The sequence below is a fragment of the Atta cephalotes genome (genome assembly GCF_000143395.1).
Source record: "Atta cephalotes unplaced genomic scaffold scaffold00025, whole genome shotgun sequence".
Classification (NCBI taxonomy): domain Eukaryota; kingdom Metazoa; phylum Arthropoda; class Insecta; order Hymenoptera; family Formicidae; genus Atta; species Atta cephalotes.
Window position 1 is genome coordinate 3363336 of NW_012130089.1, and position 20335 is coordinate 3383670.

At 33.3% G+C, this 20335-nt stretch overlaps 1 protein-coding gene across 1 annotated transcript in view; it reads right to left on the reverse strand.

Moving 5' to 3' along the window:
• The window catches only part of LOC105620317 (T-box protein H15-like), a 56582-nt gene extending 36637 nt beyond the window's left edge, over window positions 1-19945 (reverse strand). Inside the window, exon 1 of the mRNA XM_012201819.1 lies at window positions 19426-19945. Coding sequence (XP_012057209.1) covers window positions 19426-19945 — 520 coding nt within the window. The remainder of the gene's footprint in view (window positions 1-19425) is intronic.
• Window positions 19946-20335: the final 390 nt, after the last annotated feature.

A 20335-nucleotide genomic window follows, 5' to 3' on the forward strand; every position in this document is an offset into this window, starting at 1 on the left:
GAGAGGCAGACGAGAGCGACAAGGGAAAGAGAGAATCGGCGTCCTCGGATATCCGTGATTAAGTTGCCAGCGAGGGTCGCGCGTCTTGACGCGATAAGAGTCTGGCATCAGGCGATACCTGCTGCGTCACGTCGATCGCGGACGTACTGAAGGAAGAACCTGTCGGTTTTTCGAGACGTCACCAACACAAATAAGCAACTGGCAGAAACCAGTAATTTTCACCAGTCGCGCACTGACGTTACGTAAACCGATGCAATTAGCGACATTACATGGCGCGGCGGTTCGATAAGTCGCGTAAACATCCCCTTTACAACAAACTGACAGCAGACACTTTCAATTATAATTTCTGGCTTTGCATTAGTATGCAACAGATGAAGGAAAATCCAAAATTATAAAAACTCGTAAGTTTGACTTGCAAGTGAGCGAGATCATGATTAGATAGTGAGTATTAAGCTGTGCCTTCAATGTATTGAATTTGATATTGTGCTTATTTTTTCATTCTGAGTTACTAATTAGATTATTTGTGTTTATATAAAGGTCTAAGTAATAAATATTTTATCATTAAGAGTGTAAAATGTAAAAATCTTATGCTACATAAATTAAGAATAGCCTATTTCCTTGGATGGAAAATTTACTTATCAATAGTAGTACTGTACCATTCAAACTATGTTCAATTTTAACATTGACGTGCTGTAATCTAGAGCTCTAGATGAACCAAAGTAGCGCAAAGGTCCATTGTGTTTGATCCTCATGTTAAAGAATTACTAAGTACTTAATGAATGATAGATCATCAAATAAAACATAGCCAAAAATGGTCGGAATAATCAAAAGGAAAGTTGTCGGCATTCGGCTCAGAAAAAGTCTCTATTTCTAACCTTCGTTCTATCTTTCTCAATCGTTACTTAGGGAAGGAAGCTAAAATAAGGCTTAAAGGCATACATAACACTAAAACCAAAATAGTCTCAATAGTGTTCTTGAATTAAAGAGAACAAACAATTGCATTGAGATATTTGGTACTTTATAATCATTCGTTGCGCAATTATTTCATTTTCTGGACCTCTATTCTTGAAAATAAACGTATACAAATAACTAGGGAAATACTATAGTATACATACCTAACATTATTATAGTGTTTATCGGAGCGACGTTCATCGCCCAAAGAAAGGGTGAAATTGAAAAAATTTCTTTGACTCGAATGTCATTTCTTTGATTTAAACATTATTTTCTGAAAGTAAATAAAAAAATTTATTTAAACATTTCTTTGAGTCGAAGAAACTTTCTTTGGGTGTAATTAGGGAAATGTAGGTACGCGAGCGACTCTTGCAGATCCTCGATGTGTGGTCCATCATCCGCGTATTTTTATTCGACACGATCTACGGCCGTGTTAAACGACTGACGAAACGGATGACGAGCTGCCGTGGTGGCCGAGTGTCTGCCTCCTGGCGGCCGTGCGTCTCGTTTCTTGGCATATCTCGCAACTTTACGGCACGCCAAGTGAATTACGATTGCGAATGCGAGCGCGGACGAAGCGGATCAAAGCGTTCGTGGGACAGATTGAAACGGGTCCTGAGAACGAGTCTTGCATTACGACAACAAACAAACCGCCCTCATCCCATTTGATACGATTGCGCGCGAACGAACTCGTTAGAATCGCTAAACATTGCCAAATTGATGTCTTCACTTTGCGTTTGACCGTAACATGAACACATGACTTAGCCGAATTGATTTTGTATCAACCGAATGTCTAAGAAATATCACGGAAGATAATTAAGATTTAAATAGATATTTAAGTAAGTTAATTAATTAATTTTTGGTAGAAAATCGGAAAGAAATGGGACACTTCTCAAACAATTTAATTTTTCCAGATAAAAAGATAAAAAACAATACAAGTGGAAAATCTATGTGTGAATAACATAAGTAAAAAAAATGAAGATTTTATTTGATCCATCAATTGGCGCCTAATAATTCTTTCGTTTTTACAATTTCTAGTTTATGCGCGCTGATTTATCACTCTTGAGAAACACAGTTCTAAACGGAAATTGTACAATAATACATAATAATGCAAATTAAATTGATAAGTAATTTAATAATACTGATACTAATGAGTATCTAAAAAAAAAGAAAAATTTCTTAAGATAAAATTTCTACTATTCGAGAAAATTTATCACTTGTTCTAAGAGTTAACAACGTAATTTAACAGCAGCAATGAGAGTGATATCATAAATATTTTCCAGCGGAAGTCTATGTCTGTTCAAGGAGACAAGTTTACGAGCGAGCACAGCGTGCGCGAATGAATTACGATCGTCACCGAAAATCGAAACATTCGCGACTAACGGGAATGCGCGTTACTTAGGTACACCAAAACAATTTTGTTGAAGTATTTAAAAATTTAGCTAGTTTATTTAATTTAGCTAGATCTGAAAATAATTTTATTGAACCATCAAAATAATTACGTAAGAGTCAACATGATGAGTGATACGTAAGAAGTTTTAACATTCTAATAAGCAGTTTGAACGTGTAAACAAAATTATTTCAAGATCTATAGTTATCTAAAAAGGAATGTATCAAAATTGATCCGAAATGATCAATTACATAAATTCAGATTTTAAGATATTTATCAGTCTTAGATTATTAAGATCAGATTACTAAGATGCCTATGAGCGTCAATATTATTAAATTGCTTGTCAATTTAATTTATGATATTATTACCCTGTTAAAATTACATTTTAAGTTTGAAAATTAAATTCAGCGTGCAATTTGCAGGAATAAATACGGTATGTAAATTTACACCGAATTATTTAAGCACTTAAAAATTCAGTTTAATTGTTTAGGATCTTTGTTTCCAATATATTGTGTATCATACTATGATCTTAAAAGATATTTTGTTTAATATTTTAACGGATTTTCATGAACTTTCACCAAACGTTTCATAAATATTTTCCAAATTTGTTCAAGTCAGAGAATCATACTAGTGAAGAAATTTGACCGCAAGAAAGCCAACTTAAGATCTAAAGCTATGTTGCTCCTTTAAAAGTTTCTTTTCACTTTTCCTCAATTTCACTTTAATCTTGTTAACTTCACGGTTCTCTTAGTCACTTGAATGATTTGTGGACTCTGGGTCTTTTTGAGTAACTATATATTTTCCAAATTACTTGAAGAAACTATTCCCATTTATGCTATCGTTTTGTTCAGTAGCGGAATTCTCTAAACGTTTTATCGGTGATTGTCGCTATCGTTAACTAACGATAGTCAATGGCAAGGTTATCCTGGAAAAAAATGTCGCTCATTGGCTATCGCTAATTAACGATTGTGACAATTGTCGATAAAATTTAGAGAATCCCGCAACTGGTCATCTCTATACAAAATCCTTTTATCAGTTTGTTTGATGAGTCCGTCAGTAGGCTTTTAGTGAAAATTTTATGAAAATCTATTTAGATGTTACAAAATTTACTGTCAGTACTACAGTGCACGTAACGTAAACATAAATTTTCAGAGTTGGCAGAAAATTTTGGAACACAGCCTTAGTTGACCATTTTGATCGAACTTTGATATACTTTTTTTACTTCGACAAAACCATTCTTTTCATGCATATTATAAGGTTGTATGATATCGTGACCATTCTTCGAATTGCATTTTAATTTAGCGCCACCAATAACGGGTTCTTCGTGCTAATAACATGCCGCTCCTCCACCCTTTTTCTTTCGAGGTCTAAATATCTAATTAAGATAGCGGAAAGCATATTAAAAACGCTCTGTCAAGCGTCGCCAAAATTACGCCGACTCATCGATCCGTCATTAATGAAAAGTAAATTAGCGATATAAAATCGAGCGTGCGTGCGCGACCGTGCGAAGGAAAGGACTGTCGCGGAAGTCTATGTTTGCCGAGCAACGAGGTAAATTGAGTATTGACGCGCCGTATCTGATCGCGCGATAGGAGAAACATCTTCAGATCGATCAATCAATCTGTCGACAGGTAATTAAAACCGGCACCTTGTTTGTTCGCGAAACGTAAATTAATCTGAGCGTGACGCGGTGCGTTCCTTCCTCGTTTTCATCGAAGATGACGTACTTTCGCGGTCGCGTCCGACATGTACGCAAAAAATTGATTACGCCATTCGAGGCCATTCGACGTCTCACTTCGCGGCAATGTTCGCGAAACAATTTTTGCAAAAAGAGAACGGGGCCTCGATAAATAATTATGATAGAAGATAAAAAAATATGCGAGCTTGGAATTAACAGTACCGCAGTAACAATGGATATCTATCCGCTAGGAAAAGAAAGATTAGAATTAAGAAAAATGCTTAATAGATAAATTTGTACATGAATAGCTCTATTAATTAAAAACAAAAAAAATTATACAAATATTTTGTATTAAATCAATCATCAAGATATTATCTTTCATTCAATTTCTTTCTCTATCTTAAAGAACCTAATTGCTGTAGCTTTCTTTTAATTGTAGAATCTATGTAAATAATTAATATATTATGTACGTACATTATTTAACATTTTTCATAAATAAATTTTATAATATAATTTTATATATAATGATATAAAGCTCAGATTTCTATAATAAATTAAATTGATTTTGATCGTAATTTTTGACAAACTTGTAATTAAAATATATATACTTGATTCATGACCAATAAAGAATAGAAGTTTACATTTTATTGCGAATACATAGCTTGACACGCAATGTGTTAAAAGAAACTATGATTTTTAAAAAATGCGAATATAATTGCATTTTAATATAACCTTATATACTATTGAGATCGAGGTCATTTTATTAGCTGACACAGTCATTACATTAATCATCGAGAATTGTTCACGCCAACATTAACGCCATGTTAAAACTAATCTCTTTTTGCCATATACAATGCCTCTGCAAATTATAAAACCAGAAAAGATTTAAAATAAATTTGCTCTTTAAAAAAAAAAACAAAACAAATTCGCCTTATGAAAGATCACACTTCTGAAAATTTTTCCTGTTTTTTTTTGTTCATAATACTTCTCGATTTAAAAATATTCGATTACAGTAACATCCCTTCGCATAAATATGAGACTTGACAATGGCTGAGAGATAACATTGTCGCCCAAGTCCGTACAAACCGCCAACACGCGAAAACGCAAAAGGAAATGCGATTGGCAAACTGAACGGGCTAGCCCACTATGGCTCTCTCGTATTATATACGTATCTCCTCGATATCACCGCGAAACGAGCGTCAGCGTGGCAGGAAGGCGCTAACAAATGTCGTTCGCGCCTCGTATTTCAAGCACTGTCATTTGTACGTTGCGCCGCGTTCTCGACAGAGGTAACGAAGTGACGATGACTTCGACGATTCCTTCGTTTTCTTTTCCCGCCTCTCGCTATTATGAAATTGAACCGATCCTCTCCGCGGATTGTCCACCATAATCGCCGAGTCATTTAAACGAAATGCGTACAGTTTGCGCATGTCAAAATATATCACACGTCAAATACGAATAATTAAGTTGTTCTCGATGGTTGCATTGTATGAACCGATAGTTATAGTGAATTCGGTCACATGCATTACATTAGATTAGTGCATATTAAAAGTGTTATACATGAAATTAGGAAAATTAAACGTAAAAACATATAAATATTTTAAACGATTAAATAATTAGTATATTTTATAGTGAAACATTTATAATGAGTGTATTTTAAATGATTAAAATAAATTAAAATGATTAAATAATGATATTGTCACGTTACTTATTAGAATATACATATATTATTCCATTGTCAAAGTTAATTATATTATTTAAATATTTTATATAAAGCAGTTTTTAATATGTACTAATAATAATTGTAATAATAGGAGTGTTGAATTCACCATTAGAATGATGAAATCATAATCGGTTTAATTTGTAAATCAACTCGTTATTATTATTATTGTGCTACAATCAATATTTCGAGAGTTTGCATTAAAATATCATGTATATTCATAATTTCCCAAGCAGAACATCAGACCGCGATAATGTAGCGATGACGTTAAAGTAACTGATTGGAAAGTAACTTTCAATAATCATTTTGGAGTCATTTTAATGCCATAATGACTATTTGTTCTGCTTCGTTCAATCTCCGTTATTCTTTTCTAATTATCATCTACATTTTACCGGTTACAGGAACTGGTGATCGATAGTCTAATCGTCGGTAAGATTCCGTGGGCAGGCGGAGAGAGGCAGTCTATGATTTCAGAGCGCACAAACCAATCGGTTTTACCCGAGTAAGAACGCAGCGTGTAATCGCAGCTGAACGAAGCATATCGTCATCGTTCGATGCTCGCCATTGCTTTCCACGAACAGTTTCCATACCCTGGAAAATCGGCCGATCGCCTGTCATTACCGGCAATTTGCAAAACTATCGGAACGGAGGAATGCGAATGTAATCTCGAGCTCCATCCACGCCTCTCTAATAACCGCGCTGTTGTACGTTGAGTTTCGCCTTTCGAAAACAACGTCGTCGCTCGTCCATCTCCACGCGAACGTTGTTGTAATGAGTGTAATATCAGCCGCGAACTCTTATCTAACGAACTAAATAACATCTATGTGTGTACCGATGCGAATGGGGTAATAACACGTAGCGTATATACATTTATCACGTATTCCCAGAGTATGACGACTTGTTTCCGTAACGTAACATAACGATATAAATTAAAATACAATGATAAAACGTAATTGTCTGCAAAATCTTACAAAACGATTTGCAATTCTTAACAGGATCACTGATCAGGTAAAATATCGTAATTTAGTGTCTCGCGACCGTAGATTATTGGCTGTAGATTATTTCACGATATTTCTCCGTCATTTTCACCGTTTCACAATTAAAAATTTAATTCCGACTATTTCGAGATTGTTGTTGTTGTAATAATGTTGTTCAGGTGTAAGTAGGAATCAAAAATAAATAATCGCTACCAAAATGTTAACTCTGAAGCATTAATTTAAATTTCACAGTATCTAAGAATCTTTTCATCAATACAATTTTCTGTGCTTCCTAAATTCTTGGAGTCATTCCAAAATGAAATTTTACTCTTAAATGAGATTCACTCAAAACAATTTAAAGATCAGCTTAATTTAAATAGAAAATAATATTTTAAAGGATTTGTTTTAAAATAACAAAAGATTTTTCTGCAGAAAATGGCAGTGAAATAAAAGTCGACATTTTTTAAAAGTAGTCATTGTTTCACTCCTATTTTTCTGTTTGGACTATTGTAAAAATAAAAGTTAAAATTCGTCGCTGTCTCCATGAAGTCGAAAAGCTTTGTTGTTCATTGTATTCCTTTTATTTTAAAGACAAACGTGAAAAGATATTTTTACAAATTATATCAATGAGCCACTTGAGTTCTGAATTCGTATCATTTCGAGTAACAAATTCAAATTTAAACTCTATGACTTCAAGAAACAATAGATATTATGGAGACAAATACATAGCTTAAATGTGAACCATATCGATGGAAAAGCAATTCTTTTTCTCATGTTTGTTTTTGAAATGAAAGAGGAACATAATTTTACATTCTGGCTTCATGGAGGCGGCAACAAACTGATGACTGACTTAAAATTGATGCCTTGAGTCCTGGAAACACTTTAAAATTAATGGCAGCTTGAAATTTGGTAGCCCTAATCTTCACGGACTGTCATGCATTTCTTTCATTCTGAACACGTTTTCGATCGGAATTATTCCATTGTTCCCTTCGATTTCTATTTTTTATGTTTTCTAGAAAAAACGAAAATTTGATTGGATCTATTCCATAATACGTGTGCATTCATCTTAAAAGATTTCTTACTATGCTATAAGTTTCCATTCTTTTGACAATCTTACACACTTTCAAATGGTAATTTGTGGTCCTGAATCGATCTGCAGTCTTTACGACAGCCACAATGACGATCCGAATGACTTCAGGAAATCGGTTTTCATATTTCTTCATTAACATATAAATACTATTAAATTAGAAATTATTAGCAATAAAACATATTTTTTATTAAATAAAACATATTTTTGAATGTATACCTTCAATATTTTTAGTCCAAACAAGAAAATAGAAGTGAAACAGTGACTACTTACTTTTCAAAATATTCATTTTTAATGCCATTTCTACAAAAATAATTCTTTGATCAATTTTTAAAAAAGCAAATTTATTGTTTTTTGTATTATTTCCCATTCATATTAAACTGCAGAGAATTCGATTGGTAGAAAAATTCGCAAATATAATAGTGCAAAATTCAAGTTAATTACGCATTACTGTTTCACAATGACTATTTTTTATTCCTATTGTACTACGTGATTTTCAAACAAAGATCGAACGCTGATTTACAACAAGAAGTGTCATGTTTTAATAAAATGTGTAAATCTAATTCTTGTATCACCATAGTTGGCGTTTATTAACGAAATGCGTTGATTCACGATAATGTATTTCGACGAAGAGAAGCGGATCGCTGGGACCACCTCAAAGTAGAATCGTTGCACTCTGAACGAAAGAATCGTCTTCAAAACCATTGCATTCGAGATGCCCGCTCGTGTCAACGATCGTTTAAGTATCTGGCGTGAACCAAGTGGGTGAACCACGAAGTGGGACAACATGAATAGGGGACACAGACCAGATAAATGTTGACTGCATTTTCCGTTGCAGTCAACACTTCGTCTAGGCTCATCAATCAGTTAATAAAGAGTTAATAAAGAGAATAAGAGATCATATATTCGTTTAAAACTTAAATTCAAATTTTATGCCATTATATTATTTTAATTGTAAAATTATAATCATTACAATATTTTTCTGCAGATCTAAAATAGAAAATTAGAAAATAATAAGATAAATCTCTCTAGTTAAAACAATTACTTATACAAAATATATTACTAATAATTTTTTTAAATTATATTAAGTAATATATTTTGCAAAGAGTTACGCATTGTAAGTTCTTATATTTATAATTATAATATACTTATTATTAATATAACGAAATTTAAGTATCATTAATTAATGAAGGATGTATTAACTTTTGACTCAAAGGCATGCGTACCTTTGTTTCTTTTCTTTTTTTAGCAAACATTTCACTTCAACAAAGACTCTTCACACGTCGCCCCACCACCACCTGTTTCCTACTCAAATTAACTGATCTGACCGGTCGGAATCAGCCGGTCATAACTTCGCGCTCTTAGTCGAATAGCTTCCCGCTTAACTAAGTCATTGGCTATTTATTATGGTTGACACTCCGACGAAACCCTATATGTCTCCGTGACACTCTTTTATTTCGCCAAGCTCCGCGACCGGCTCGTGAAAACGAGCTACCGTTTATTCCCGCGTATCCCAGGGATACCTGGGGACCGTTTTGGAATTAACGTGTTCCCCGGACCAGCTTTGTTCGCGTCGTCCGCGAACCCGCTGAGTTTCAATCGAGAATTCGCGAGGTCTCGCACCTGCACACGCGTGAAGAAATAAAAGGACAAAGGCTTAAAGGCTTGCGATTACTCAAAACGCAGGGCCTTCGAAGTCCTCGAAGTCCGTTCGAAATCGATTCGAAGAAACTCGTCGGCGAACTGCACGGTTTTAATTCTATTAAAATTCTTCACAACGCGCTCGCTAAATTTATGCCGGCCAAACAAAAAGTTTTATAACATATAATGGTTAACGCTCCAGATGAAATATAGCGTGTCACGTTGCGATTGACAATTCTACCACAATAATGGTCCCTCGAAAAAGTCTCGTATTATTACCTTCTCACAATTCTAAACATCATGCACACATTCAACGTAGAATATCTTTAATTCTTTGTTACAACAGAAAGAGGTACAGAAAGAGAGAGATAAATTATATTTATTACTAAATATATCAAAGAACTTGTTTTAATCAATTCTGTTTGCGATCGTGTGAGATAAAATCTTTCAAGAAATTTCCTGTTCTGCTTCTTGAGAGTTTTATGTATAATACAGATCCGTTAATGCTTTGAATAAAAGGCAGAGTATCACATTGTAAAAATGTATTATTATTATTATTATTATTATTATTATTATTAATATGAAAAGTTTTTCGAGGAACCACCATTTTGTGACAGTATTGTCAATCATGTAACAAATGTAGAGATGATTCTACATTTCCAACATTATTTATTTAACGTAGAATATCTTCATTTCTTCATTATATCAGGAAAGAAAAAGATAAATTATATTCACAGCTAAATATACCAAAGTGGTTGTTCTAATTAATTCCGTTCGCGATTACGCGAGATAAAATATTTGAGGTAACTTCCTGCTTTTCTGCTTCTTACGACTTATCGGTTATCATGACCACCGCATTGCGACTTCCCCAGGGGCGTGTACAACTATAAATTCACTTCTGAGTATACCACACGGTTCTCTCAACAACGGGAAAAGTATGGCGACGGCCCAGGCTCGAATTCGATCGTGCATCTCTCGCTATATCGTACTCATCGACCTCGGGCCAGTTCAGGCAAACTCAAACAAACTCTGGCGTTGAGATAACAATGTTAAGCGTTAAACGCAGCGCCAATAGCGCATCGAGCTTAATCCCGCAGTTATGCCCGGTGGATACCGGTTTCCCCGCGGTACGCAACACATCGGATTTAACGTAAATGTTCGACGATCGATAGTAAAAATAAATCTCGCCTAACGGCCGTCGATTCCGTCGGTCGACGACACATGGTACTTTCCTCGTTTTAACATCTCATTTAAATTTCTCGCCCGCGAGGAGAACGAGCGAGCGAGCGAAGGTGCAAGAAAACAAATGTCGGCAAACAACGGCATCAAGCAGCATGAGGATCATCGTGAACAGATTTACATAAGGACGTAGCTATGGCGCATAAGCGTTTCTACCAAAGAAACGAGTGATCTAACTTGCTGTATTGTTTTCTGATATTAGAAATTTCGATTGTTAAGAATCGAGTATTCTCAAGTGATTCAATAATATATCCCGATAGCGCCATTGTTTGTCCTTTTGATGTAACACAAAGATTTGAGCGTAAACCGTAAGATTTAGAATAGAAGAATAGAAAACTTATTGATAAACTTTTATTACTACAAAACTTTGGATCAATTATAAGCTACAAGCAAATTCAATAATCAATATCTCAAAGTGTTTTATTTATTAAAAAATATTCTAGTTGAGTTTACTAATAAGAGGTATAAACAAAACGAATTTTGAGCATGTAAGATAATCAGAATTGTATGTCGTAAATGTATGTCGTAATTAAATTATCTTAACTAAATTTAAGTATAATGTTGTCCAATTTATATTTTTTTACTGAATGTATTAAAATTCTAATCAATACAATAAGACTTTTTTAAGTAGATAAATTTTAAATTTTACGTTAATTTTCATGATAAAAATTTGAAATGTATATCTATATTGTTTCTTATTCTCTTAATTAAAGAAAGAGAAGAATAAGTACCTTGCATAAAGTTCCTTTCTTTCTCTTGTTTGTTGAAAGGAAATTTTCCCTCTGATTTACACGACGAATATCGATCTCAATGGAAGAAGTTCACCGCGACCAAATTTTACGACACGACAAAGTTCACGGGATCGCAGATTTATTTCGCACACCCTCTCGGCGCGTCCGTACACACGCCCGTATACGCGTCCGCATTTGCCTGTGTCCGCTGAAGGAGAGCCCGATTCATGCCGCCGTTTGCCGGAGTTTATTTGGGAATGGCGGCCCGTTTCCGTGGGTGAATTGCAGCGAGTCCGACCGTAAATTTCGCGCCGCGTAGGATCTTCGTGGGCGATTATTCGCCGCAGGCGTCCAAGATACGCGATGATGAAACCGAACACCATCGGGTCTCGTTCGGACGTCTGGCTGAGCCCGGAGAGCGGCCACGGTCGTTTCCAGAATTCCGATGGGACACCTCACCTGGCCGAACCAATACGTAGTGTACAACGGGTTTTTTTTCGGATCTCACCTCAGTCGGATCCCTACTCACCACTACGTATTTCACTACGCACCATTGAAATGTCAATTACGCCCTTCCGGTAGCTGGTACCGTAAAACGAGATAAACATAGGATAATTTGTCAAATCTATCTAAAAAAATTGACCTAATACATTGACTAAAATATTGTAATATTTATGGATCGATTAAACCCTGTAAAATGAATTGTCTCAGAAATACTTCTATAAAATGTCGATATGTGAATTTGACAGTGAGAGAAAAAAATAGTTGCAATTAGCATAATTTAAATATAATTTATAGTCATTTAAATTTTCAGTCAACTATACATTTTTTATATAATTATAAATAATAATTATTACTATAATAACATTATAGTAGTAGTAACTATAAAAATAGAATTTCTAACCATAATTGTTTTATTATATAATTATAATTGCAAATATCAAATACTTTTTTCTTAATGCCTATTCAAGAATAAAATGAGACAAAATAAATGCAAATGTAATTCTCACATTTGCTGATATGATCTATAAATTGTTATAAATTATATACGAAAAAAAAAACAATTTTACTGAAATATTTAAAAATTTAGTTAAAGATTTGAAAATAATTTTGTTTAGGCCATCCAAATTATAAATTTACTAGAATGTTAAAACTTATTGCAACGTTGTCATCAATATTTAAACGTTTTTAATAATTATTTTAATAATTCAATAAAATTATTTTTACATCTAGTTCAATTTTTAAATACTTCAGCAAAATTCTTCCCGTGTATGTCATAAATTTAGAGATGTCTGCTCGAAGCTCAAATGTTGGGTACATTCATAACAATCTTGCAATTAAGAACACGAAATATATTATCTCAATGTTTACTTCGAACAGTCACATATATAGATTTTACGGATGTATTTATAAATGTGAAATATATATATATATATATATATATATATATATATATATATCTTCCCTTCTTCATAACCGCGGTACTTCTACTCGTCACGAAAATGAATAGAATCGATTTTCGAAGATCTAGTATCAATAAAGCTAAATTTGAGTATTACTAGTTACGATTTCTCGGATTTCATTGATGTGTAACGAACGTTAAATAATTCATTAGCGCAGCAGCAACAATTTATGCGCGAGAATTGAGTAATTTCGGATCTTGTTTCTCCTGTCGTTTCACTTAATGGACCAAGCAACTCGAAACGCTGCTCGATTAATCGAAAATTTGTGATTCTAAATAAAATCCACACTTGACATGAAAGTAACATTCTCAATTAGGCATGAAACATGTTTTTGAATAATGCAGTGTTTCTTATCTCACACGAAAGTAAATTCTGTCTAAGTTTCCGTAGTCAATATCCGATGAAGTCTATTTCAATAGTGAATCACGGATTGGCGGAATTATCCTTCGCCTATCACGATGTAAAACTAACAGACACGCGCGAATATAAATTGTTGAAATAGGAATGTATACCTCGCCCACATATCTGAATTGATTATTTCGACAAGATAACACTTGCTGAAAGGCAAATTTACAAATTTACAGAGAATCCTGCTTATTTGAAAAGATCTAAACACTTTTTCAAGCTTCTAGAAATGCGAAACAGATATTTTAATAATATTTTTTTAATGCTGCACTCTATTCTGTATTTTATTAAATTCTATTGTTCTATAATATAAACAAATTTTATATTTGTTAAACACGTTGGATTTTCGAATAAATTTATTTATTTGTTTTCATTATCAACCACTCATAAAATAATCTGGTCAGTTGTTCTCGTTTATTCGCCTAGCATAACTGATTTACATTGAAACAAATTACAATAGGTATTTTGGACCATTGTCGTGCAAATGAGTTTCTAAAGCGACGAAATGCTGCAACCATGCTGCTCATCTCACGCATAAAATATTCGCGGCTGATTATTTCGCGAGAACAAATTTCGACGATTTAGATGATCGTATTATTTACCATTCCATTCACGCCGGTGCGCGTTAAATAATTCATTAATGCTGATATAATTTACGATCGTTATTCGAACCACTAAAACATTGGCGTCGAATTTGTTACATTATCAGATGTATAATCAGATATTCTATGAATGATTTTCGGAAGGAACGTTCCGAAAATATCGCTATGACACGCCAAACTTCCATTAAGTCAATTACAGAAAAATCCAAAGTATCAATTTATAAAATACTTTGTTATAAATATGTAAACATTCCTTTTTACGCACCGAATAATTAAAAACATTACAAATTTGATTATTTATATAAAATACACATAAAATATTTTAATAAATTTCTAATATGTATGAAATATTTATATTGTCATTAATACTTGTAATTTGAAATTATTAAATATTCTCAATGTTATCCATTTTATTAATTGTAAGTAATTAATCAAGCAAATTATATATTATAGCATAATTCTCATAATAATAAATAATCATAATAATAAATAATCACAAATTTCTCAAAGTTAAATTAGTGGGATTATATTTTTATAAATTCAATAGTAAAAATTATTATATCATAATTAAATTAAAGAATTCTTTTTGTTATCAAAAAATAATAAATTTTCTTGATAAAAAATTTTAATTATTTTGATACTTTTGAATGAATAATTCAATGAATAATTCAGATCTGTTTATAATGCAAGATAAAATGCAATCGTTAGTTACTTTGAAAAAATGTCCGCACATATATAATAATAATAATTTCTATTACTTTGATTACAACTTGAAATAATTTCTTTATCATGTACAGTAATTTCCGTATCTATCGAGCGACTCTCTAGTAGCTATTTAGGTCAATTTACCTTCCATTTATGAGATATAGCCATCTAAATGTGCGCGACGGATTATGGAGTGACTTTACCGCGCGAATCCCCGCTCCGGACGCCTTTTTCGGTCGTTAAAAGAAACGAAAGTGACGGGCCATTATCCCGTTTCCCCACAAAAACGATCCGCTTTCGTCCCCAGCTACGAGCCGCGGCCCTCGCCGGTCATTTATCTCGGTAATGACAGTTCGGAACAATTTCTATATTAAAGGGCCTCATTAGAACGCCGCGCCAGCTTGTAATTTACCTCGTCGACATTTTTATGTTCGCAAATGCGTGAATTAAAACGCGATGGCAAGCATGTTCCTACACTCGTCACACCTTAGTAATATTCAAGCCTTTGCTTAATCGCGAATATTTTTTTTAAAAAGAGAAGATTCTGAATGTTGGCAGATGTGTCCTTGAACAGATATAAAATAGCAAAACGATTGTCACAGCAGTAGCTTCTACTATAATTAAAAAAAATTAATAATTTTGATAAAATATATATCTAAAAATTTAGCAAATATAGATCTGCAAATAATTTTTTGTTGGATCAAAATAATTACGTAGAACGATTAGATTGATTGCTCCAATATCAAAACTTTTTGTAGCATTGTTCATTATATTTGAGTTTTTCACATAATTATTTTGATGGTCCATCATAAAATCATTATGAATTATGCGCGGAATTACAAATAAAAATTTATTAAATTTGCAATATTAAAGAAAGATTTATGATGTCAAATCTATATACGAAAATACAATTTTGCAGAAGTATTTAAAAATTTAGGTAGATATATTGAGAGAAAAGTTTAACAAGCTATAATTGCACGTTAAAATAATTGATATAGTATCTATTATAATTTATATTAATGTAATAAAGTTAATTTATATACTGAGAAAAAAAAATTGTTAACTTGACTAAATGCGTTTAGTTCGTAATGATTATTTAGTTCAAATATTTATATATTTAGATTAATAAAATCTTGTAATTTAAAACGTGTTATTTGTTTGAATTAATAAATATTAAGTTGAATTAACAAATATTTGCTTGACAGTTCGTAACCGCTACATTTAGTTGAATCAACTAATATTTTTTGAAACAGCAACTTTTTTCTCAGTGTATTAATTTATATTAATATAATAAAGTTTCTTCAATAATAACTAAAACAAATAAAAATCTAATTAAATAATTGTATCATGTATTCAAACATATCACATCATAATTGTTACATAATTATTTTATCGTCCATACTCGCAGTAATTATTACGCAGCAGTGCTTCAATAAGATATTATCGGCGTAATATTAGCTATATTAAAATTTATGATGACATCGAACAGGATAAGGGCTTTATACAATTCACATTGACAATTGTCAGTTTACAGGTATATCATAGTCCACGTTTCGATGTGCGTCATCGGCGCTTCCAGAATTAATACTTAAACGCGAGAAGACGTCAAGCAGAAAACTTTCCACACAATTCACGCTCCGTCGAAGAGGTTGTCGCTGTATTTTATTTCTCATCAAAAAACATCTCATACATTTCTTAAGAGCTTCGCTGACAACTATTATAAGCGTTTGAAAAATTCATTATCGTTATTGATTTCGGCAGTCCATAAAAAAATATACGCTATAATTCCAAAATATATTCTCTTTTTTCAGTTAAATGGAAAAAAGTTTAGAAATTGAAGAAAAAAACTTTCTTTATTTCAGAACAGATTATTTACATTATTATTATTATTGTATTGAGTAATTAAATAACTTATCATTCATGAATAATTTTATATTATTTATAAATAATAAGTTATTTTATGTAAATATTCGAATTTCAATAATAATGTAAATATTCGAATTTTAATCATGTTAAAGTACTTTAAACTTTGCACACAGTTTTTGCCGCTTCCTACGTTTCATATATATCTTGCAATTGCATCGTCGTCAGTCTCATTCGCGTGATGATGTCGCTCCAAAAGAGTGGGAATATCATCAATGCGCGATAAATGTTAAAATGGTCGAAAATTAATTGGGAAGTTTTTAACGGAGCAATAAAAATAATGAGCCATGACGACGAACAGGGAGGCCGGGGATACGACGCAAAAATCGCGCGATAGACTGGCCGCTCCATTTTCGTCGGAAATGGCCGCATTAAACGTTATGGATGGCCGTACCGAAAGGAGCGAGCGATTTTTCTTCGAGTTAATGCACCACGGTAAGAGAGGTACGCCGCGCGAAAAGAGTTATGACTCGAACAATATCATACCGGAGCGGCGACGATGCGCGATAACAATAAACGTAATAGCGTAAGGAAGCTGGCCGTTAATGAACAACGATCTCGACAATCTCAAATATGTCACAAGAATTCAAGTATTAGCGATAAATGTTTTAGATCAAAGTGTTCGTAAAACGTGTCAATAAATAACATTCCAATTAAATATAAATTCTATTTATGTTCAATTCAAAACATTATTATAAAACATTATGTTATAAAATGTTCTGTTCTTATCATAATATTCTGTTATCATAATGCGTTAAATAAATAGATATATGAAATACGGAACAAATTGTAAAGAATAGTGAATAATAGTGAAATATCGAAAGATTAAAATATTAATCAGTTTTGGCAAATTTACTTTCGAGAAAATCTAGTTTTTACTTTTGTCGAACGCGCGCGTATTTTTCTTTAAAATATTCTCTAACAATAAATTAATTAAAGTTAAAATTGCGACATTAATTGTAACGACACAGAGGAGTAATCGTGCGTTGATATACCGATGTGAAATGTCAATTATGTGACTGTCGACTAACGACTTCTCCGCGAGCCAAGAAAACGACACGAATTTATATCAAATTTTCCGTGAAATAAATGTGATCGAATTTAGAGTTAATATTACTGAAATATAACTTGCATGATCATATTTAACATTTAGAATATTCGGAGCAAATTGTAGTTTTGCAATGATGAAAAGATTTGATTCATTATTTTAATAGATATCATTAATCAAAATTAAATTAGTAATTTAACTTAAAAATGTATGTATGTGCCAAACGAAGTCATAAGATATATAATTCAGTTGCAAAAAATTATTTATGTCTTAATCTTCTTTATTTCTTAATGTTTGTGACCAATAATCATTATACCTATTCTCATGAAAATAACGATGTTGAAATATCTAAAAATTTAGCTAAATACAGATTTTTTAATAATTTTGGACCATCAAAATAATTACACAAAAAAATCAAGCATGATGAACAATGTCGCAAAAAGTTTTGATATTCTAGCAACCAATTTAAACGTGCTACATCATTATTTTGATGGTCCAGCAAAATTATTTTCAGATCAAAATTATTTTCTGTATTTAGTTAAATTTTTAAATACTTCAATAATTAAAATCGTTTTGTTTCTTATTAAAATCGATTAAATTTCTCATTATGTAATTAAGAGAAGAAATGTTACTCTTATTGGAGTAATACAAAAGTTAACAATGAAATGTGAAATATTCAACACGTGACATGTAACACACGACTCATCATTTATTTAAACAAAAGGAAGATATTTAATTTAATGATTCACGTAACAGTAACGATGCAACATACGTTGCATCCAGGCTTTCGAAACTAATTAATTTTTATCGGTAAAGTACGCGTAATTATGACGCTCGTAAAGTTTACACGGATGTTACAAACCATACGATACAAACTATCGATTGCGGAAGGATTTCATAAAGATTTCAGAAAGTAAATCTATAGTAATATGCAACAATGGTTTACGTTTTTATGAAGAAACTATGCTCACACGATAAATCATAATAATGTTGATTTAAAATAAAAATGCGTAAAGCTATATATAATGTTTTATAAGTTTCATACAACTTCAACGAAAATCATATAAAGAATTCTTTAAAAAGTTAAATATATTTATAAAAAATTGTTAGCAAGATATGCAATTTATTAATTTAATATAGATCTATCAATCAAAAAGTAATGTTAATTGGAGAGAGAGAGAAACAGAATATATAAACATATGAAGTGCATTAGAAAATACACAAACTATCATAAGAAAATATAATATAAAAAAGTCATTCAACGGATAGAATTGCCACAAATTCCTCGTCCTAAAATTCCATAACTCTTCTCTGATTTCCAAATAAAATGTCATGATTTTCTTTGAATTTGAATTATTTTGTATTTTCTTGATTTAGAAATCATTAAATATTTTATTGAGAGAACAATTTAATATGACAATGTAAATTACTATTAACATTGCTGACACTGCTTGCATTTAATTGTTAAGTTGGTAGCATTCCAAAACTACATAGGTGCAATAATTTGGGCATTAAATTTCTTTTTTTTTTTAAAGAATTTTAATTTGCCAAAAAATTCTTTGACTTTTCCCTGATTTTTCCGTTCAATTTCCTTCGCAATTGATTTTTACTTTGATAAAGAAAATTTAAAAAAACTATTTAAAACGTTTATTTTAAGAAAACGACTCACTAACAAAGGCAATAATGTTTTTTTAGCTTTAGTTTTAACAATGCGCTTTTAACGATAAATACCTTTCAATTCTTCGAGTAATTTTATTTTATTACTGATATCTTTCACATTTTTTACAAAACACTTCAATTCGTCACAGTAAGAAGGTCTAGTTGAAGTTTCCCAAAGATCATCCATTGAATGTGAAAAGACTCACCGTGTTGATGCAACTTTCCGCCTCCGACGGCCTGCTGTTGCGAATGTTTATGATGGTGCGGTTGTTGCGGTTGCTGCTGTGGCTGTTGCTGTTGCTGTTGCTGCTGCTGTTGCTGTTGCTGTTGTTGCTGCTGCTGCTGCTGCTGCTGTTGACGCGAGTCCCGCGCCATGATCGCAGCGATGCTGAAGTCGGTTGCGCATTGACGATTTGAGTTACAATTATTATTGAGATTATTCAGGAGACTGCTGTTCGGCGACGGGCTCGAGCTCTCGTCGCCGTCATCGCCAGCGCACCCGGATAGCCCGGTAGATACCGCGGAGGCGGCGGTGCCCTCGCCCTGCATCTTCCTGCCCAGGTAGAGGTGATGTCGAGATTCCTCGTCGTCCTCCTCGCTGCCGGCTCCTCCGGCACCACCGCCACCTCCGCCACCTCCGCCACCACCGCCGCCACCGTCGCCGAACGAGGTCAGTGTCAGTCCGTTTCTCTTCCTACCGGCGAGGCCTCGCGACTCCAGCAACATCACCTCGCGCGCTGCTTCCTGAGCCACGTGGGGTCTACCGACAAACTAGTCAGAGAGCGTCTCAGGGCGAATTCGCTTGACGCCGTGACGCTACGGGCGTCGTGCGTCAGAACGATGCCGATCCTGATAATTACTGTCCGGAAGACCGTATGTGCTTCTATCCTCGATACGCGAGTACCGCTGAAGCGGCATCAGCATCCTCTCCAACAATCGTGCAAATCAACACCGAGTTCTCGCTGTCGACATACGCGCGTATATCGCGTGCGAAGAGATGACAGAGCACGTGTGTGTGTGTGTGTATGTGTGTGTGTGTGTGTGTGTGTGTGTGTGTGTGTGTGTGTGTGTGTGTGTGTGTGTGTGTAGTAGTAGGTAGGAACGGAAACGAACGAG